Genomic DNA, 19372 nt, shown 5'->3' with positions numbered 1-19372 from the left:
TCTACTCAGTCTTGATGATCTCTGCATCTCTATTGCACTCAGAGTAAGAGCTGATGTCTGTGGGGGACTGAGATGTCTCTGTGGTAGGCTCCTTGACTTCATAGACCTTCATGGTTTATACTGTTGCCTAAATGTTGGTTGTTCCACTCATCACACCAAGCTAAACTTGATTATTAAGTGGGCCCTGGCTTGGGTTGATATCTCTTCGGTTCTGGAGCCAGCAGGATTATCCAGAAGTGATGGCAAGAGACCAGATGGTCTTGCCCTTTGTCCTTGGTTAAAGAAGTAGGTGCCTCATCTGGGATGTCACAGTCTGTGACTCCTTTGCTCCCTCCCACATCCTGGATGCTGCAGTAAATGGGAGGATTACTGCTTCCGTAGCTGAACAGATCAAAATCCATAAGTATCAAGACTTGTCAGAGAACCATTTCTTCCAGCCCATAGTGTTTGAGATGTTTGGAGGGGCTAGGCCACTGATAGCAAAGTTCTTGTTATCATTGGTGGCTCGCCTTACTGAGGTGTTAGGAGATGTCTGTGAGGGTGCTTGGTTGTTCTAAAGTCTTAGCCTTGCCATCACTTGTGGTAATGCCATGAGCGTGTCGGTTTGCTTCAGTCGGTTCTGAGACGCTTAATATTGAATTCATGTTTTTTCTTTTTCTTTCTTTCTTCCTCTTTTTCATCTTTCTTCGCTCATGTTATTGCTTTCTTTGGCTTTAGATTTGTACTTTAATGTGGTTTTGTATTATATGTGTACTTTAATATAGTTTTGTATTATATAATAAAATAATTCCATTGTTGAAAAAAGAAAGACCTCTTTGTGCGGGAGAGAACTTATCCAAACTCTTGAACTTATCTGTAAGAACGACCGTGCGAACCCAAAAGGAGAAATGGTGACGAATGGAAAACAGGGCTCCTTTCTTAAACACGTCACACGGTCGAACACAAAATATATCAGATGATATAAATATGTTATACTTCGATAACATAGGGAACTAAGAAATGCCAGTAAGATACAAGATAGGACACAACCGATAAAGATGAATAACAGTAAGATTTATTTTAGCATTAAATTGTATGTCTGTGTGTGAGTGAATGCGACATAATGAAACACAATAAAAGACAGGCCGTCATGTAAAGAAAAAGTGTGTAAGTAATACATGTATGTGGGTACGAGAGATACACAGTATTGAAATAGAGTCAGTAACACGTATAAGGATTTAATATACCAGTTCTTAGAGTACACAGTGGTAAGTGTCTGTATATACGAAGTTAAGGCGTGTGTGGCAGAGCGATCACTAGTTGTGATGTTAGGGCTTCTATGCCAAGCCGGGCTGGATACAGATGTTCTTCGCAGGCTAGGTTCTTGTCTATTATTTATCGTGGTGAAGATGAATCACACAAACAGAATCGAAGAGAAGTGCCGCAGTTAGCTGTTGGTAGCTTGTGTACGTGTAGAGTCATGTTGACGCTGGCGGGGACGATGCTGGTAGTCGTAGTGTTGTGTTGCTGCTGGCGACGTCGGTGGCGATGCTTCTAGTTCGTAGTTGTACGATGGTGTTGATGTCGTCGCTGGAAACTGGTTGCTGCTGTGTTATGCGTATGTGGTCAACGTCAGCCAGATCTAGGATCTGAGGCGCGACGACTTGGCGGGTATAATTTAGGCTATTTATAGTAAAATAGGGGCTCCAGGAAAGCATTAGAAAAACACTATCACGTGACCTTATTAGGGGCTGTGATTGGTCGATTTGCGTTCTGGCGGGAACGGTACGAGGCAGTTGCCGCTTCAAATAATAATCAGTCACGTGATGGATACAGTAGGCTGCTCTCTACTACGCCCGCACTTGATTATATTTATAACAGTGGGGAAGATGGTTTGTTTGTATATAATGGCGATAGAGGTTAGTTTCACTACATATCTATAACGGTATGCGTGTAGTATACAAGAAACAGAAACTGACGAACGTTGGTTCGTTTTAATCACGAATCCTATAACCTTATCGAGAGCGCCAGATGTGGGGACAATGAGGTACGTATTTTCACCGAAGAGTTATGAGACCAGGTCACATACATACCGCAACGCAGATGGCAAGATAGTACCTGCAGACTTCGCATTTGTTTGTTCGCCACTGTATCCATTGTTGTCTGCATTCTTTAGTTTCGTCTTATCTCCACGAAATCGTTTCGAACTCAAATTTGTTCACTAGAAAAATTATAACATTAACTGCAAACCGTTTTCAAAGAGTTGCATTATCTGTGACTGTTTCAAAGGTGTTACGAAAGTGAAAGTATATACTTCGCCAGAAGCAGATGTTTATCAAATCAAAAAGTGCAAGTTTTTCATGAGTGAAAAGTGAAATTTATAATTTTTTAAAACACAAATGATAAACGGATCTAATGTCTTTAAATAATTGTTGAAATACAATTTCAACGTGAGTTTAAACTAGATTTTGAATAAAATACTCTGTGGATAGTAGTTTTTTAAGTTGGCACTTAGATGCTATTACATTCATACTCCCTATCTCATACGTTCAACAATATACGTAATTGATGACTGTCACAAAAGACCTTTCTTTGGAAAAAATTTGTCCGCAATGACAAATTTCAGTGAGCTTCGTATGTTTATCACAAACAAGACAAAGGGAATGCGATCAAGAAAGCCAAAATTCTGCAGAAAAGTAATTTTGTCTCATGTATTTGTTGTCAATCATTCACTTAATAGCTATACTTTGTTCACGTTAATTACGAATGTAATAACAAAATATTTGGTGTATCTAATTCAAATATTGAGAACATCGTACTAGATGCTTTGTATTGATTAGCCAGAAGTCCTGTTCATTTCATTGCGTAGAAAAGTTCCATTTTATAAAAAAAACACTTTCACTTTTCGGCTGGAAAACACCTGCTTTCACTTTCATGACGGTTTAGAAACAAAGCGTCATAAGCATTTGCAATTTACGCATCACAATTTAATCCACGCAGTAAATAATTTGTCGTTATGCAAATTTCGACTTGTATGTATTTAATATGTGTGAAAAAAACCCAAAATAAATTGATGTGTTTCACAGACCAGTCCTTAACATAACTACCAGTTACAAGATCTTACACCAACCACAACGAAGTTACGTCCCTTGCACCAGGAATGTAACATGGCTGTCTTAGGGATTATAAAAAATATTTAATAACGAATTATATTAATGATGTTCACAAATGTTTATTTATTTTATTTTACCGTAATATTTAGTGGCTTGGAATAATTTAATGTCGTTACTACATTACTAGCTATAATTAGATAAAATGGATACGTTATTCTTTAATCCCAGGCCAGCATTAATCGAGAAGACTACAAAGTACTGCCCATCCAGTGTTCCGTTTTTGAGGTAATATATGTCCAGGACCACATTATCCATTATGTTTGGGTTCTTTTAAGACAGTAGGATATGACTTGAAGGAGGTTTAGCCTATATTTCGAGTCGATCTTCGTTAGATCGTAATTGTGAAATGTATAGTTGGTTAAAAAAATTCCCTTGATATAATTCATAAAATTTACTTTTACGAATAAAAATATATTCCATCAGGTTACTTTAAGTTGACTGTGTTCTATTTACGTTGCTGTAAAAAAACAACAGCAAATACAAAAAAAAAAACAGAAAAATACTTTTTCCCCCCGAAACAGATTTCTTTTGTCGTAATAGATAATACGTGGTGACGTACCGCAATTGTGAAACCCACCCATACTAGAAAAAAACTTCATTGGTTGGCCACTTTAGAAGTAGGAAGGAAAACTTGTATTAGTTTCGGTTTTTTTATTCTTTTTCTTTCACTTACACAATCCAGAAATATGGCAACGTATTTACGTTTATATGGTTAAGCAATGATTTTAACATGACATTTTATATTAAATATGTCCCGAATTAATTTTAAAAACAGTGGAAGAAATGAAAGGTATGACTTATTCTTAATGAAAACGAATCCAGAATTGATTTGAATGTTAGAAATTGAACTACGATAAAACAAGTAAAATGGATGTTGTGTCTCGAAATTATGAATTAAAATCGTTGAACAAGAGTTGTGGAAATGTAAACATAGACGAATCAGAAGAATCACATTCTATAGCTGTTGAAGTGTTGGCAAATCTTTTAAGCGGAACTTCATATCAAAATGAAAATGTTAAGCAGCAAATAGATTTACCAATGTATCCCACTCTAAAATTGAACGATGGATATGCAAAGGAAATGTCTTCGTTTGCTAATTTACCATCGGTAAGCAGTTATTTACAACCAACTGTTACTTCGAATAATCCCGTGTTCAATACCAAATCTCAGTATCAACATCAGCCGCACATATCTGAAGCCAACAAAACTTGCCCTTTTGTACTTTCCACCAGTATTCCATTAACTACATCGAAGTCTGACTTAACTTTACCGACCGAGACCGATACTGATATGACAAACGATTCAAATTTGCCCTATCTGAATCAGGATAGTATGATGAAGATCCACCCCGATAATGTTGATTCTCTACTGATTGTTAAACGTACCTCCAACAATTCAAAAGTTTATAGAGTGAAAAGAGTGAAAATAGATGAAATTCTAAACATTCTGAACGAAAGTAGAACGAGGAAGTCTAGTATTTTGTCGAATGCGTCTTTAGATGATAGCTGCAGCACGAAGTCCGAACTTTTAACGAGAAAGCGGCTGATGGCCCAATTTTCAGCCAACACAAATCAATCGAGGGAGAATTCTTTGCTGTTTTTTCAGTTTCCAGGTTTTGGAATTAACAGTGACTCAATGGATGACAGTCAACATTTAAAGAATACAATTGGATTGTTTTCCCAAAACAGTTTAGAAAACAGGACGAAAAGTTGTTTACCTCTGAAAAAAAGGAAAATAAAGTCGACTTTTCAGGCAACCAAACCTTTTAAACCACACAATACAAATGTCTCTATTGTTACAGGTAGTGTACAAAAGTACTTTATTTACTTCATATTATTGGTCTTCGTGTATCTTAAGAAACGATAATAACATGTATGTCATTTTAATCTCAGAATAGTGACAACAGCTTCCACTTGGGCGAAGTGAACTTTCGAAACTGGTTATACATATGATCGGAAGAGGGCATTTATTTTGTGTTTCCTTTGTCTTCTGTGTGCCTAATGTCTGGCTCTCTTCTTTACTCACTCCATTGCTCCAGGTGTCTCGATCTTCCATCCGTAAATCATCTATATCAATCTTTAGCTTCCTGTCTTTTTAGCAGTATCTCCAGAAATAATTTGAGGTATGACCGTCCTTCGTCTAGTGAACATGTCTCAGCCAGTGCAAATGAGGAAAGCTGCTCGTTCTAATATCTGTGTTTATACGTGCTTCTCTCGTTTCCATGGCCCGATGTAAAAACTTATCTTGTCAAAAGTTAAGTGTTTTTAAAACCCAAAAGTGCTTTTTTTTTGGCACTGTCAATGAAAGTAAAGTAGTGGACGGGAGAGAGAGAGAGAGAGAGACGTAGGTATTATAAAACATCCAGTGTAATGTTATTGAAGTTGGATCCACCAAATATTGATAAACATTCCTAATTAACATGAGCAAAATATGGCTATCCAGCTATAAAACGTTACTAGAAAAGAGAACGATTACTAATTGGAGATTTAGAATTGGTTCTAGAAAGCATGTTCCGGTTGAAGTAGATGCTAGAGTAAGCGTTACACTTAGATGTACTGCAGCAGTATTTTACTCGAAGCAACAGGTGTACGCGCTCTCTAAGATGTCATACACAACCGCCAATCAAACTGGTTTTATCGAGTTGACATTAGATCCGGTTAAAATTTCTATTAAAAATATTCCTAAAACGTTCACTTTCTGAAAACTTTCGTTCTTTGACCTAGAAAATAATTCTGACGAAGTCAATACTTTCATTTTCATGATGACCTGGAAACGAAGTGATCAACCATCAGCATTTAGAAGCAGGTTTTTTGCACACCATAGTGTTTCCAGTTGAATTGAATTCTTATTTATTCTTCTGGCCAGGAATATTGCTGCTCTATGTTCTCGACTTCTTTAAAATTCAGAAAAAAGAATTTTTCTGCACTTGTGTTTCTCATTTGACAAGGAATGTTGACGTCTGACCTTAATTTTATCTTATGTCTTGTTTACTAAACAGGTCGCCTGTTTTTGAGGATTAAGTGAAAGAGAAAACAACAAACTGTTTAGGAGTAACAACCGAATGTTTGTTTCGAGCTAATTGGATCTAGATTTTCCCAACGCCTTAGCCTCGGCATCGCCTGTGCTAATGCTGAGAGCGTGCTGGCTTGCTTCAGTAGGTTCTGTTAAACTTTGTAGTGTGCGACCAGTTGCTGTGATTAAAAAAAAATCCTCATAAATGGGTTCAATACAGTTTTAATAGAAAGATTTGGAAGAATTAGATGAAAGTTCTCCAGTTATTTTCTTTCATGTAAATAATGGATCTATTTTAAAACGGGGGCCACATTTTTCATTAATGTTTTACGTAGTGTTTTTGGTACGGAAAGACTTTCAAACTTCGTATACTTATCTATTTTGTGTTATAGAACAGAAAAATATTTTTGTATTCGAATTTATTTCATGTAAAAAATTGTCTTATTTCGATAATTTCAACCAATCACTGACAAGTATTCAGTTGTTTATATTTACTCCTTTGGCTGATTAAGCGATGTAAAGCGTATTTAATCTCCATACCTTCGTTTTATTTGCTTTTTTCATTTTAAATTTGCTTTAACCCTAACCCTAACCCTACGGTTAGGGTTAGGGTTACTTGTTTTAGAATCGTTTGTTTATGTAGTCGGCACTTAATGTATATCGGCTGAATGGACGTCAGTGATTGGTTGAAATTACAGAAATACGACAACTTTAACATGGATTAACTTATGGATTTCTTTTTTTTTAAAGAAGACTAAGAGAAAAAGATGTTTTATATGACACATTCTACCAGTGTTCCAAGTTTCAAAGTGTTTCGTTAATGAAAAATGTGGCCCCCGTTTTAAAAAAGATCCTAAATAATTGTTTATGTTAATTTAAAAATTTTCCTGTAAAATTTTATAAAATGACAATGTTCTAAAAAATGTACATGTTTATATGCTATATATGAAAATAAAATAGTAGAATTTTCACTGCATATTCTCAAGTTAGGTTATATGAATATATCGTGATTAACTTAAGAATTTGAAAAAAAAAGTTTGACTTTGAAGACCCAACAAATCTACAGTAGCATGAGGAAAAGAATCTTTGAAGAGACAGAGAGAGTGAGAGAAACAAAGTAAATCTTTTTCAAGTAAACAATTTTTGCAATATAACAAAGATCTTTGCTGTGACTTAATTTTGGAAATAAAAAAAATACTCAGGAAATATAGTCCTCATTCTTTAATATAGGTGATAAAGAAAAGTTTATCCTGATTTACAAATCTGAACAAAGTCAACTATTAACTGACAATGATGAAAAACTGAGAAAAGAGATCGAAATTGCTCTAAAACAGGATGAAGATGGTGACTTGTAAGTAAATTTTACTGATTTCATCTTTTTCAACTTTTAGTTGATTATATCAACCTCAGTACTTTATCTCGTACTTATTGTATTAATCTCTATCAACTGGCTAAACTCACTTTGGTATAAAAGGACTTGGTCAGGCATCTGTTACTGATACACATTGAAGAACTTACTTTCAAAACCAGATATATGCATCGGAATGACTTTTGAGTAAGTGTTTAAGACAACTTGAATAATCTGATTTTGATTGGAAGACTAAGATTTGCCTACTATCTATATGGCATCTATACCAGGTGACTGAAAAAAATTTCACGTGCACGAAGCTTGCAGATTGTGTTTTAAAGGTTATGAAATCGACCAAATATTTGAAAGTAAGCTCCTCATATACACATGGATACACACACATACATAACTAAAAAAATGATGCTGAAGATCTTTGTCTGGAACCATGGTACAGAAATAACAGCAGGAACTAAAATATATACATGTACAGTTAAGTGAAAACTACCATATTTGATGTGGTGAACCAGCAGTAATTTTTAATCAAAGGAAATCAAGTGAAATTATAACTTTAATGATAAAATTCATTCATAGGCGTGGCTGTGTGGTAAGTAGCTTGCTTACCAACCACATGGTTCCGGGTTCAGTCCCACTGCGTAGCACCTTGGGCAAGTGTCTTCTACTATAGCCTCGGGCCGACCAAAGCCTTGTGAGTGGATTTGGTAGACGGAAACTGAAAGAAGCCCGTCGTATATATGTATATATATATATGTATGTTTGTGTGTCTGTGTTTGTCCCCCCCCCCCCCCCCCCCTCACCAACATCGCTTGACAACCGATGCTGGTGTGTTTATGTCCCCGTAACTTAGCCGGTAGAATAAGTACTGGGCTTACAAAGAATAAGTCCTGGGGTCGATTTGCTCGACTAAAGGCGGTGCTCCAGCATGGCCACAGTCAAATGACTGAAACAAGTAAAAGAGTAAGAGTATCAGTAATGGAAATTTGAAAGGATGCATGGGAGAGAACTCTGGAAAGGAGGGCAGGCTAGTGACTCTGATTTTTGGAAGCTATGAGATGATATATTAGACCAGTGTCAAACTTTTCGCACCAAATTGCAATATCGCCCACCTATCGGCCAAAAAATGCTCCATCACCCACCTGTGTAAAAAAACCTCTAACACCTTCCTAACACTAAATCTCCTAGGAGAACCTCCCTCTGTATCATTTGACACACACACTATACTGTAGACTCGTTGCCCAGTTAGTGCTGTTTGGACTAAATATGCAGTTGTTTACAAATCCCTTATTATGGGTTTAGTTTTGCCATTAGTGTGAATAAAATTCTAATATTAACTCTATATTATGCTGACGGATTAACTTTGGTAAACTTGCGCTTTCTTTTACACTGATTTTTATTTTCCACAAATGAAACATTGATCAGTACTACCGATGCAAAAATAATTAATGATTGTATTATAAAGGAAAATAATACAGCTTTTTAATGAGAATCATGTGTCTGATGGAATGCAGCTAGTGCAGATACATTCAGTTTCAAACTTGTCAACTTTAGCTGCAAGTCTCTTTGTTGTGTCTATCCAGCCCAATTCTTTTATGGGAAAGTAAAGTTCCAACATGGCTAAAGCCAGATTCAACCAGGTATACAATAGGGAAGGCAAGCAAAAATAATTTCAGATGTTTCCACAGATTGGGGTAGGAATTCAATATACTTTGATGGTACCACAAACCTTTGCCATTACGGTGATATCGCATTGTGGCATTGTTGTCATTTTGTAATTCTATCAATTCTTCCTGAACGTCGTCCTTGCCAGTGGCACGTAAAAGCACCCACTACACTCTTGGAGTGGTTGGCGTTAGGAAGGGCATCTAGCTGTAGAAACACTGTCAGATCAGATTGGAGCCTAGTGCAGCCATCTGGTCCGCCAGTCCTCAATCAAATCGTCCAAACCATGCTAGCATGGAAGGCGGACATTAAATGATGATGATGATATTAGTCATGTGAAATTTATTGTTATTTATTATCATGCACCTAAAATGCAATAACACATTTATAATGATCTCAAATTAGAAAATTTTTTGAACTGTAGTTGTGTAACTACCTCTATACATACAAAGCAGTGTATGTAGTGAGAAAATAGAGATGGAAGTCTATACTGCTATGACAACAAGGTTGTAAAATTAAAAATCAATGTCACTGATAACTTGTACCTATTTTATAAATTTTTTGTGCTATTTAGATACACAATATTGTTTAATTAACAGAATCTATTTAGAACAAACTAATCTGTATCCATTATCAGTTTGCATATCTCAAGTTAAATCACAGTAGTTTCATTTTTATTCAATAATTTGCTAGCACATTTCCCCATTATACATGCTTAGTTTTGGACTATGAAATCCTGGAAAAAATATCTTTTGTGTATAATACATTAGTTACTGTTACACTTAACCATTGCAATATTCTAGATATACTAATAATTATTTTAATTCTTTATTTATTTTATATTTAATCAGAATTTTCTAAAATGGAGTGTTTATTCAGATTTATTATAATTGCTTTCTAAAGCACATTGAAAAGTTTGCACACTGTAAGGAAAACAAAAAACAAATTCAAAAATGACCTTGGTTAAAAGTGACCTTTTAATTTAACTGGCAAATGTGGGATTACTACTGTCAACTTTCAGTAAGAGCAGAAGGATCTAAAAGACAATGCAGAATATAAACACTTTGATTATCAAATTTTTGATTAAATTCATAAGAATGTATTAGATTGAAATAGATATCTATCAATTGACTATACATAGAGGCATGTCTCCCTCTCACGTACACATAATTCCATCGTCTATCAAACTCCCCTACAACCCATCTTCCTTACACCCCAACCACCCACTGCAGGCCTCTCCTCTCTCCCTCATCTACCTATCTGGACTCTCTCCACGCCCTCACATATCTACTGATTATGTATGAAACTAAAGGTCTATTTTTTTGTAATGAGTGAAATTATTTCTAAATGAAATATTTTAGTTATTTTAATTTTTTGATTTAAATAATATACTGAGCAAATAAAATATCCCCCACTTCCAAAGTTTGAAGCTGATAAAAATGGTAGCTAATACATTCAGTTCAGTGTAAATGAAGTATTGACTGGAACACTATAAATTTCTGGAGAATATAAGTGTGAAAATTACTTGATTATAAAAAAGACTAGAGATTTTATCTGAATTTTGTTTTAAAACTGAAGAATGAATTGAAGTGAAAATGGGTAGTGACAGTAAGATGTTAATGGCATGAAAATAAAATAAAATAGAGTTAAAAATAAATATTAGATTTTGAAATGCTTCCTTCTCTGTAGGCCTCTACATATAGCTGTTGCACACAAGAATCTAGCATTAATTGGATCTTTCTGCAAGCTGATTCAACAAGCGGGGAAAACTGTTGATCGCTTTAATAAAAAAAAGCTTGTAAGTATTTTTTCTTAAGTTTTTCTTTTTACCATAGTAACCACTTGTGTTTATAATTCAATATAGAATACAAAATACAGATGACCATAGACTTGAGTCTTATCTTGTTGAATGATTGGCCTATATTGATATATTTGCAAAAAATTGTAGAGACTTTATATTATTTTAGGGTTGTTTACAGATTTTCAATGTCTGTTCAGGATTAAATAATATTGAAGATCTGTTGATATATCATAAAGAGCATGTTAATTGCTGTATAGTAGGAAGATAATGAAAGGAGACCTGTAAAAGTTAAGGAATGGCTTGTTGGATAATGGCTCAATGTGAAAGTTAGTCAGAAGAAGAGTGATAGTTGTGAAATAAAACATGAATGAGACTAATCTTAAAACTATGAGAAACAAAAGCAATGTCAGAAATGAAAAGAAAGTTTGCAAGACTGTCTAGTTCTGATTAGTTCCTCATCTTGAATGAAATACATTTAAAATAATAAACTGTTTGATAAACTTTCAATAGTGAAACAAAGAACAAAATAGTATAAATGATGATGAATATTCATCGTAAAATGATATATCATCCCTCTATAAACATTTTCTCTAATATGTTTCTAACAAAAATACATTTGTATAAAGGAATTTGTTTTTATTTTAATCCCAGTTAACAACTTAGTAGGAATCGTTGCCAGAGGATGTTTTGGTTTTAGCTTCTGGTTAATATCCATTGCTCTCATGATGCTCTACATATGGCTATGCTCTTGCAGAAGATTTCTCATTTTGTGTAGCTGCAAGCAACAGTGTTATCTATCATAGTGATTTGGCATGGTTAACTGGACATTAAACCTGTTTTGGTGATGGCATTTTTGTCAACAGTACTTTTTGGCACTGCATACACAGAAATATACATATACAGATAGAGAGAGGGACACAAATGACAGGTTTGTTATCAACTAGAATAAAAGCAAAATTTTCACAGAGCCAAAAGATTTCGAGGACAAAACATCTGATGTCAAATAAATTAGTGTTGAATCAGTGATGCCAAATAGGTCTCACACCTCATCTACCATGAGCTGATAATGAGAGATGGCATTCCAGCAATTCAACCATAACCAACTAATTGTCACTCTGCTGGTTATGATGAGGGTTCCAGCTGATCCGATGAATGGAACAGCCTGCTTGTAAAATTAGTATGCATCTGTGGCTGAGCACTCCACAGATATGTGTATACTTAATGTAGTTCTCAGGGAAATTTGGTGTGACAGGGCTAGCCCTTTGAAATACAGGTACTAAAGTGTCTTGCTCAAGGATACAACGCATTGCTGGGAATTGAACTCACAGCTGTATGATCACAAGCTGAATACCCTAACCACTAAGCCATGCACCTTCACATAATCAACTACATACATTAAAAATATACATATTCCCTAACAGATATCTTTGTTTTTTTCCTTGTGGATAATTCATATAATTTTTTATTTATTAATATTTTTCACTTAAATACTTCATTAACAGACACCGCTGATGGGCACATCCCCTCCAGCAGATAGGGATATCCCATCATGAGATGTGTATTCTTTAAAATAATTTGTTTTCATTAATTTTTGGCAGACTCCTTTGCATTTGTGTGTGAAAATGAATTATAGTAAGGGTGTGAGGAAGTTAATAAAGATGGGTGCTGACATGAACTTGTCTGATGGCAATGGAAATTCTGCTGTTCATTTAGCAGTTTCCTATTCACACTTTGAATGCTTTGATGTCATCCTAAAGACATGTTCTTCAATGGAAAATTGTAAACCAAATTTAGATTCCCATAATTATGAAGGTAAGTGTTTCTGGATTAAATGCAATTTCATTTTCTGTTCTGTATGTTATATTTTATGAAAGATGTAAATTGTTTCATTGAGTTAGGTACTTTTATAAATCAGCTGCAATTTTATTATAAAAGAAATTAGTGCTTATGTTTTTATCTTCATAAAATAAAAAAAAAAAACACTCTAAATTCTGATCTAAAAATTAAAACTGATATTATAAAGTAAAACTTTATAAAGTAAAAACTTTATAAAGTAAAACTTTGAAGGATAACAAATTTTAATGAAAGATAGGGCACTAATTATTTTAAAGAACTAAAAAGCATTTAGCTATAAACCAATTGATTGAAAAAGTTGAATTCATTGCAGTGTTAAAAGAAAACAAATGTTTGTCATTTCTATATTAAAATAAAAATATGAGTTTATGTTTGTGCCTTTAACCAAATTTGATAGATACCAAAATTCATTTCACAAGCAATAAAATCTCATGTTTTTGTTTTGTTTCATTATTGTTGTTCAAAACTTTCTGGTGTCATTAAATTAAGCTCTGTTCTTAGGAGTATATTTCAAGGTTCATAATTATACATGTTTTTAAATGATATATTAACTTAAATGGTTCTGATTGAAGGTTTGAGGCCAATGATTTTAAAGCTGATTTTTCTTCCTATTTGTAACCATGTGCAAGTAGTATGTAAGTTGAATGTAACTGATATAAATAAAGAAATACTATTAAACACTGCAAAGTGGACAGTGGATTGTCAGAATCATTAGAGCGCTGGACAAAATACTTAATGGTTCTGGCCCTTTATGTTCTGAGTTCAAATCCCACTGAGATCAGTTTTGCCTTTTACCCCTCCAGGGTTGATAAAACATAGTATCAGTCAAGAACTGCAATCAACTTAAATGACCACCAAATTTCTATCCTTGTGCCTAGGTCATTGGTTAATTAGATGATGATTAACCACAGGCTGATATTAAAAGAAAATAAAGAAGAGCACTGATATAATTACGACTCAAGAAATTTTGGTAATCCAAGTTTGAGGAGATTTATACTTAACCATTGCAATATTCTAGATATACTAATAATTATTTTAATTCTTTATTTATTTTATATTTATTCAGAATTTAGTTTGTTGTAGTTAAAAAAAAAATCTAGAATATTGAAAAGCTCACACAATAGTGTTTTAGCGGAATTAATGTTTGGAAAAAATTTAGATCTATTCAAAAGTTTGTTGTGAGAAAATAAAGATTTTGTAAATCTTTTTTTGCCCTGGATATCACTCAGTTTCCTGTAGGATTTATCTTCAGACAAATTGCTTTGTGTAATTCTTAAAAGAACAAAGTGTTTATTGAAAGTAATTGCACTGTACTTGACAGATGGCTTGATTTCTAAACTCATTACAACTTTACATAGTTGCAGATGAAGCTTCAACATAGGCTTGGGTGTATGGTAAGAAGCTTGCTTCTCAACCACATGGTTCCAGGTTCAGTCCGACTGTGTGGCACCTTGGGGAAATGTTTTCTACTATAGCCTCAGGCCAACCAAAGCCTTGTAAGTGGATTTGGTGGATGGAAACTGAAAAAAGCTTGTCGTGTGTGTGTGTATATATATATATATATATATACACACACATATATATATACACACATAAATATATATATATATATATATATATATATATATATATATATATATATATATATATATATATATATATATATATATACATATATATATATATATATACATATATATATATATATATATATATATATATATATATATATATATATATATATATATACATATATATATATATATATATATACATATATATATATATATATATATATATATATATATATATATATATATATATATATATATATATACGGTTTAGATATAGATTCAAGGCTTGAATATGGTACTTATGCGAAGGCACCCGAATTTCACATCCCAAAAGGATGGGTGATTAAAATCAAATAATAATAAGCAACACGGATTTCAAAAGTGATTGCAGTACGCACGTTTCATGCTACTTCAATTTATTTAAGTAATGTGAGCATTACCTTAAATGCAATATGAAGAGCAATCTTCAGCTGCACGAAAAAATGTAGAAAAAAGACATATTACAAATGTGGCAACATATTAAAACCAAGTGGGAGAGAGCAGAGGAAGAATATATAAGTCCATCTTGACATAGCAGGGTCTATAGGTATATATATATATGTAGTTCAATACAGTTTGATTTGGATTCCGTGCTACTTCAAGCTTCGAAGCCTCTAACAGAGTATACATACATACACACATCCATACACTCACATATTGCACATGTACACGTGCACACAAGCTCATATACCCACATGCCCCATTGACCCTACACCTGAATGCACTGTTGCCACCAGTTTTCTGTCCAACCACATGGCCACGAAACTCCTTTTCCTCATGTAGCTGCTGTCAATTTCTTAGCAATACTGTGACATCATGTAACCTTCCTTGACCAATTGCAGCCCATCTACTGGTAGCCATCTTGAACTTCCTGTACCTCCCCATTCATTCGGATTTCCACCGGTTGCAGGAGCGGCTCTGTTAGGGGCTTTGAAACTTGAAGTAGCCCAGACTCCAAATTAAACTGTTTTGAACAATACATGTAACTCCAAATAAATGTGTTGAGTGCCTTTGTTTGTCCACTCATAGAAAAACATATATATATCTGTATATGTGTGTCTGTTTGTCTTTCTTGCCCACCATTTAACAACCAGTGTTGATGTGTTTGTGTCCCCATAACTTAGCGGTTCAGCAAAAAGGAAAAAAAAAAAAGAACAGGGGTTGATTCATTTGGCTAAAAAAATTCAAGTTGGTGCCCCAGCATGATCTCTGTCTAATGACTGAAACAAGTAAAAGATAAAATATAGCATCCGAAGTTATAAAACCTTATACTTTACTACTGAGCCATTACCTAAATACTTTTGGGGTTTAAATCTAAAGCAATCTATATAAAATATATTCATTTAGTGTTATTGCAGTAGTATGGGAACCTGAATATATAGAATCATCTTTATCTCTCTCTTTCCCTCCCTCTCTCTTCATCAATTCCATTATTCTGTCTCTTTCTCTTCCCACCTTTCTCTCCATTCACCATTTTCAACATCAATGCAACTGCTGATACCTTTGTCACCACCTTTGCCATAACTATCTCCTGTTTACTTCTTACTCTATTTGAGTCATTTCCCTTCCTTATACAAAAGGTAAGTAATATACTATTGTAGTAATATATATAAATATATTTAAGAGAATTTACATTTAATCAAAATACTAAACAAGGTTTCCAGCTAATAATGTAATGTTAGTTATGCATTATAAAGTTATCAGATGACACAGAAATGTTTTTTTTTTTAACTTTAAAAATTTTATTTTTGGCAATACACACTGTGTTTATTATCTATTTTTAACAATTTTTATTTTATATATCAACCTCACTAATTTAAAAAAATTATATACAGGTTTAACACCCCTGCATACATCTGTCCAAAAGCAGAACATTGAAATGGCCAGGAAACTTTTAAAAGCTGGGGCTGATCCAGATAGTAAGGTAATCTAAAATGCTTTTCCTTTTCTTTTGTGAATTTTTTGAATTTCCATAACTTTATGCCATTATCTATTATAAATTTTAATCTTAATTATTAATTTGAAATGGTTTCTTACTTATTCCTTTCTTGTTTTTATTTTCAAGTATTTTATAATTAGAATCTTATTCTGACAATAACTTCTGTCTGCGAAGCAGAAATACTGTTTTCAGCTCCGTTGATTGTTTTTAGTAATGTTTAACTAAAGTTACATGCATTATTTGGCAAATTTTTAACTTATAATCAACAAGTAGGTTTATTCTGCTTCTATTCAAACTTGACATTGTAAAATAAGCTTTAATTTGTATAGCATTTAGGTTGTACTTGTTAAAATATTTTTCAAGGATATCAAACCTCTATTTAACATTTTAGTTAAAGCTTGTGGCCTAGTGGTTTTGATTTTGGTCATTAAATTATGGATTTGATCATATGCTGAAATATATACTGGGTTGATATGATTGACTACATCCCTTCAACATGTCACCCCAACATCGCTGCAACCCAATGACTTCATTAACTTATTTGAAAGGGTCCTCCCCTCAGCTGATCAGATCATTTGAATACAAGCCTGTCAAGTGAAAGTTTGTATTATGTTAGCATTGCTGTACTGTGTTTCTATTAGCTGCAAGGCATAGCATCAATACAGAATTCAGTTTTCTTATTTTGTATCTTTTACTTGTTTCAGTCATTGGACTGCTTCCATGCTGGTGCATTGCTTTGCTTTGAAGGATTTAGCCAAACAAATTGACCCCAGTACTTATTCTTTTAAGTCCGGTACTTATTCTACTGGTGACTTTTATGAAACTGCTAAGTTATGATAATGTAAACAAATCAGCATTCATCAAGTGTTTGAGTGGTGGTGGTGGTGGACACACGGACACACACACTCTCTCTCTCTCTCTCTCTCTCTCTCCCTCTCTCTTTAAAAGTTAAAAGCTTCAATGTACTTTGCTTACTTTCTAGGATGTGTCTAGGAAGCAATTTCATTGTTTAATTAATTTTGCTTCTTTTTCTTCCTTTCTTCTTTTTCTAAAATAAAAAGGATTACAAGAGTGGCCGGACACCTTTATTCTTTGCTGTTGAAAACCAAAATCAAGACATTATAAAGTTATTGCTAGAGAATAAAGCTTCCATTGACATCCAAAATTTTGCTGGTCATACTCCTTTTCTTGTTGCTAATGGTCGTAAATACCAAGAAATTTGTAAGTTATTAGTTGATCAGGGAGCAGATGCTCATGGAATGGTATTTGATGATTTAGCCTGCAACTACAAGGTATGTTACTTTAATATCTTTTGAACTACAATAATTTTTATTTTGAATTTATTATTATTTTCCTACTGCTTTTTTTATATGTATCTATTTCTTGTAGCATTTTGCCACAAAATTCATTAAGATTGTTATTATGGTAACTTAATCAATTAATTTCAAAACTGGTAGAGCTTCCTAAAACTAATCATTCTTGCTACCTGTTACTTCTGCTAGATTAAATTTATCTATTTTTGTTAGAATCAATTGAGATTCTGTGAGTTTGTTCATTTTTCATCTAAGTCACACTTGAATATTGTTAATATTTAAAGATAAATGTTGCTTAATACACATCCTGATTTATAAACAATAACAGAAAAAGATGTCTTGTATAAACAAATAAAAAATGCCTTATATAGACAAAGACCGAGGTATCTTATGTGTGAGATAAAGTGACAATATTAGTTTTTTATGCTATTGTTTGGAAGTAGTGTTTGTGTAACTTATAGTATATAAATTTAATGAATATTAAGAAATAAAGAATGCATGATAAAGAATATCAGCATATAGAATAATCATGAGTAGATTATTGACATTATATCAAGAAATATCTATGTCTATAATGTAATTATAATTTTATTACTTTTGAAATTTGCTGTTCATTTATTCAAATTTTTTTTTCACTGTGTAATAATATTTTCTATTTATTTTCTATACTTATGTTTAAAATGATTTCATTTTAGAACAACTGAAAGAATAATTTTTCCAAATTAATTATTTCAGACATCAAATGTAAAGTATCAGTTGAAAAATAAATTAGTCGCCAACCAGTCTAGTTGAAATCATAACTGAAAATTTTATGGCTGTCTTGAGAATGGTTCTTTCAAGGAAAATTTGGGAAGTTATTGGACCCAGCTTGAAATTTTGGTTAGTGCTTCCTCACCGTTTTCTGAAACAAGCACTGAAGATATGCAGAAGGTTTACAATTTTTGTTATTGTTTTTCTGTTTTAAATAATTAATATCAGTGTTTCATCATGTCATATCTTTGGCATTAGATGGGATAATTTAGATTAAAAAAATTGGTAAAATATTGCCAAAAATGATTGTAAAGCAGAAACAGAAAATAGAAAATCTGGTTGGAAGTAGGTGAATGAAATCATATGTAAGAGCTTTGGGTTTCATAGAGGAGATAATACAGATTTGTCATGAATGGAAACCTGTTGCATTGTAGACCTCTCTCTGCAGTCATAGAAAATCAGATGTTAAATCAATAAAGATGACACACTATGCTTTATCATGTAGTGGCTAATCGTGATTTAGCATCCAGTAGATGTTTGTTTTCTATACCAGATTGTTTCTCTCCAAAGAGTTGTAGCTTCCTTTTTGTCTTAGACATTGCTACAGTTATTGATGTTATACATTTTATTGAATGTAGCATTGGTGACAGACATTGAGTAAAGTAAGGGATATCTCTAAAGTGCCTATAAACTTTAGGGACTGCAACCTTTATATTTGGTATTCTATTATCAGATGTATCTTAAGATTGAATGAATTGTTCAGCATTTGAGGTGTTGTCTATGCCTCTTCAAAGCAGAAATATACTACTAAGAAACAAATCTCATAGATATCAATCCTTTCATAGGTTTGTGTCATCGTGTTTTTTTAAAGAACTTTTTATGTAAGTAATACTTTTTAATTGATGGAAGTCAT

The 19372-nt window shown here is 33.3% G+C and overlaps 1 protein-coding gene across 3 annotated transcripts in view; it reads left to right on the top strand.

Moving 5' to 3' along the window:
* Positions 1-650: 650 nt before the first annotated feature.
* LOC106867873 (uncharacterized) overlaps positions 651-19372 on the top strand; it is a 34707-nt gene continuing 15985 nt past the window's right edge. For 2 of the 3 annotated variants that reach the window (XR_016241984.1, XR_001409192.3), the window contains exons 1-7: positions 651-4953; positions 7395-7515; positions 10879-10987; positions 12589-12802; positions 16293-16381; positions 17458-17688; positions 18445-18639. Coding sequence is in view for 1 of the 3 variants with exons in the window: in XM_014912933.3 (XP_014768419.1) it covers positions 4020-4953; positions 7395-7515; positions 10879-10987; positions 12589-12802; positions 16293-16381; positions 17458-17688; positions 18445-18501 (1755 nt within the window). In the remaining 2 variants the exon portion in view is untranslated. Of the gene's footprint in view, positions 4954-7394; positions 7516-10878; positions 10988-12588; positions 12803-16292; positions 16382-17457; positions 17689-18444 lie in introns of all 3 variants that reach the window. The other variant, XM_014912933.3, reaches the window with a different exon arrangement.

Source organism: Octopus bimaculoides, chromosome 5 (assembly GCF_046866305.1).
Source record: "Octopus bimaculoides isolate indiv1 chromosome 5, ASM4686630v1, whole genome shotgun sequence".
In the NCBI taxonomy this organism is placed as follows: Eukaryota; Metazoa; Mollusca; class Cephalopoda; order Octopoda; family Octopodidae; genus Octopus; species Octopus bimaculoides.
This window is presented reverse-complemented; position numbering and strand designations above follow the sequence as displayed.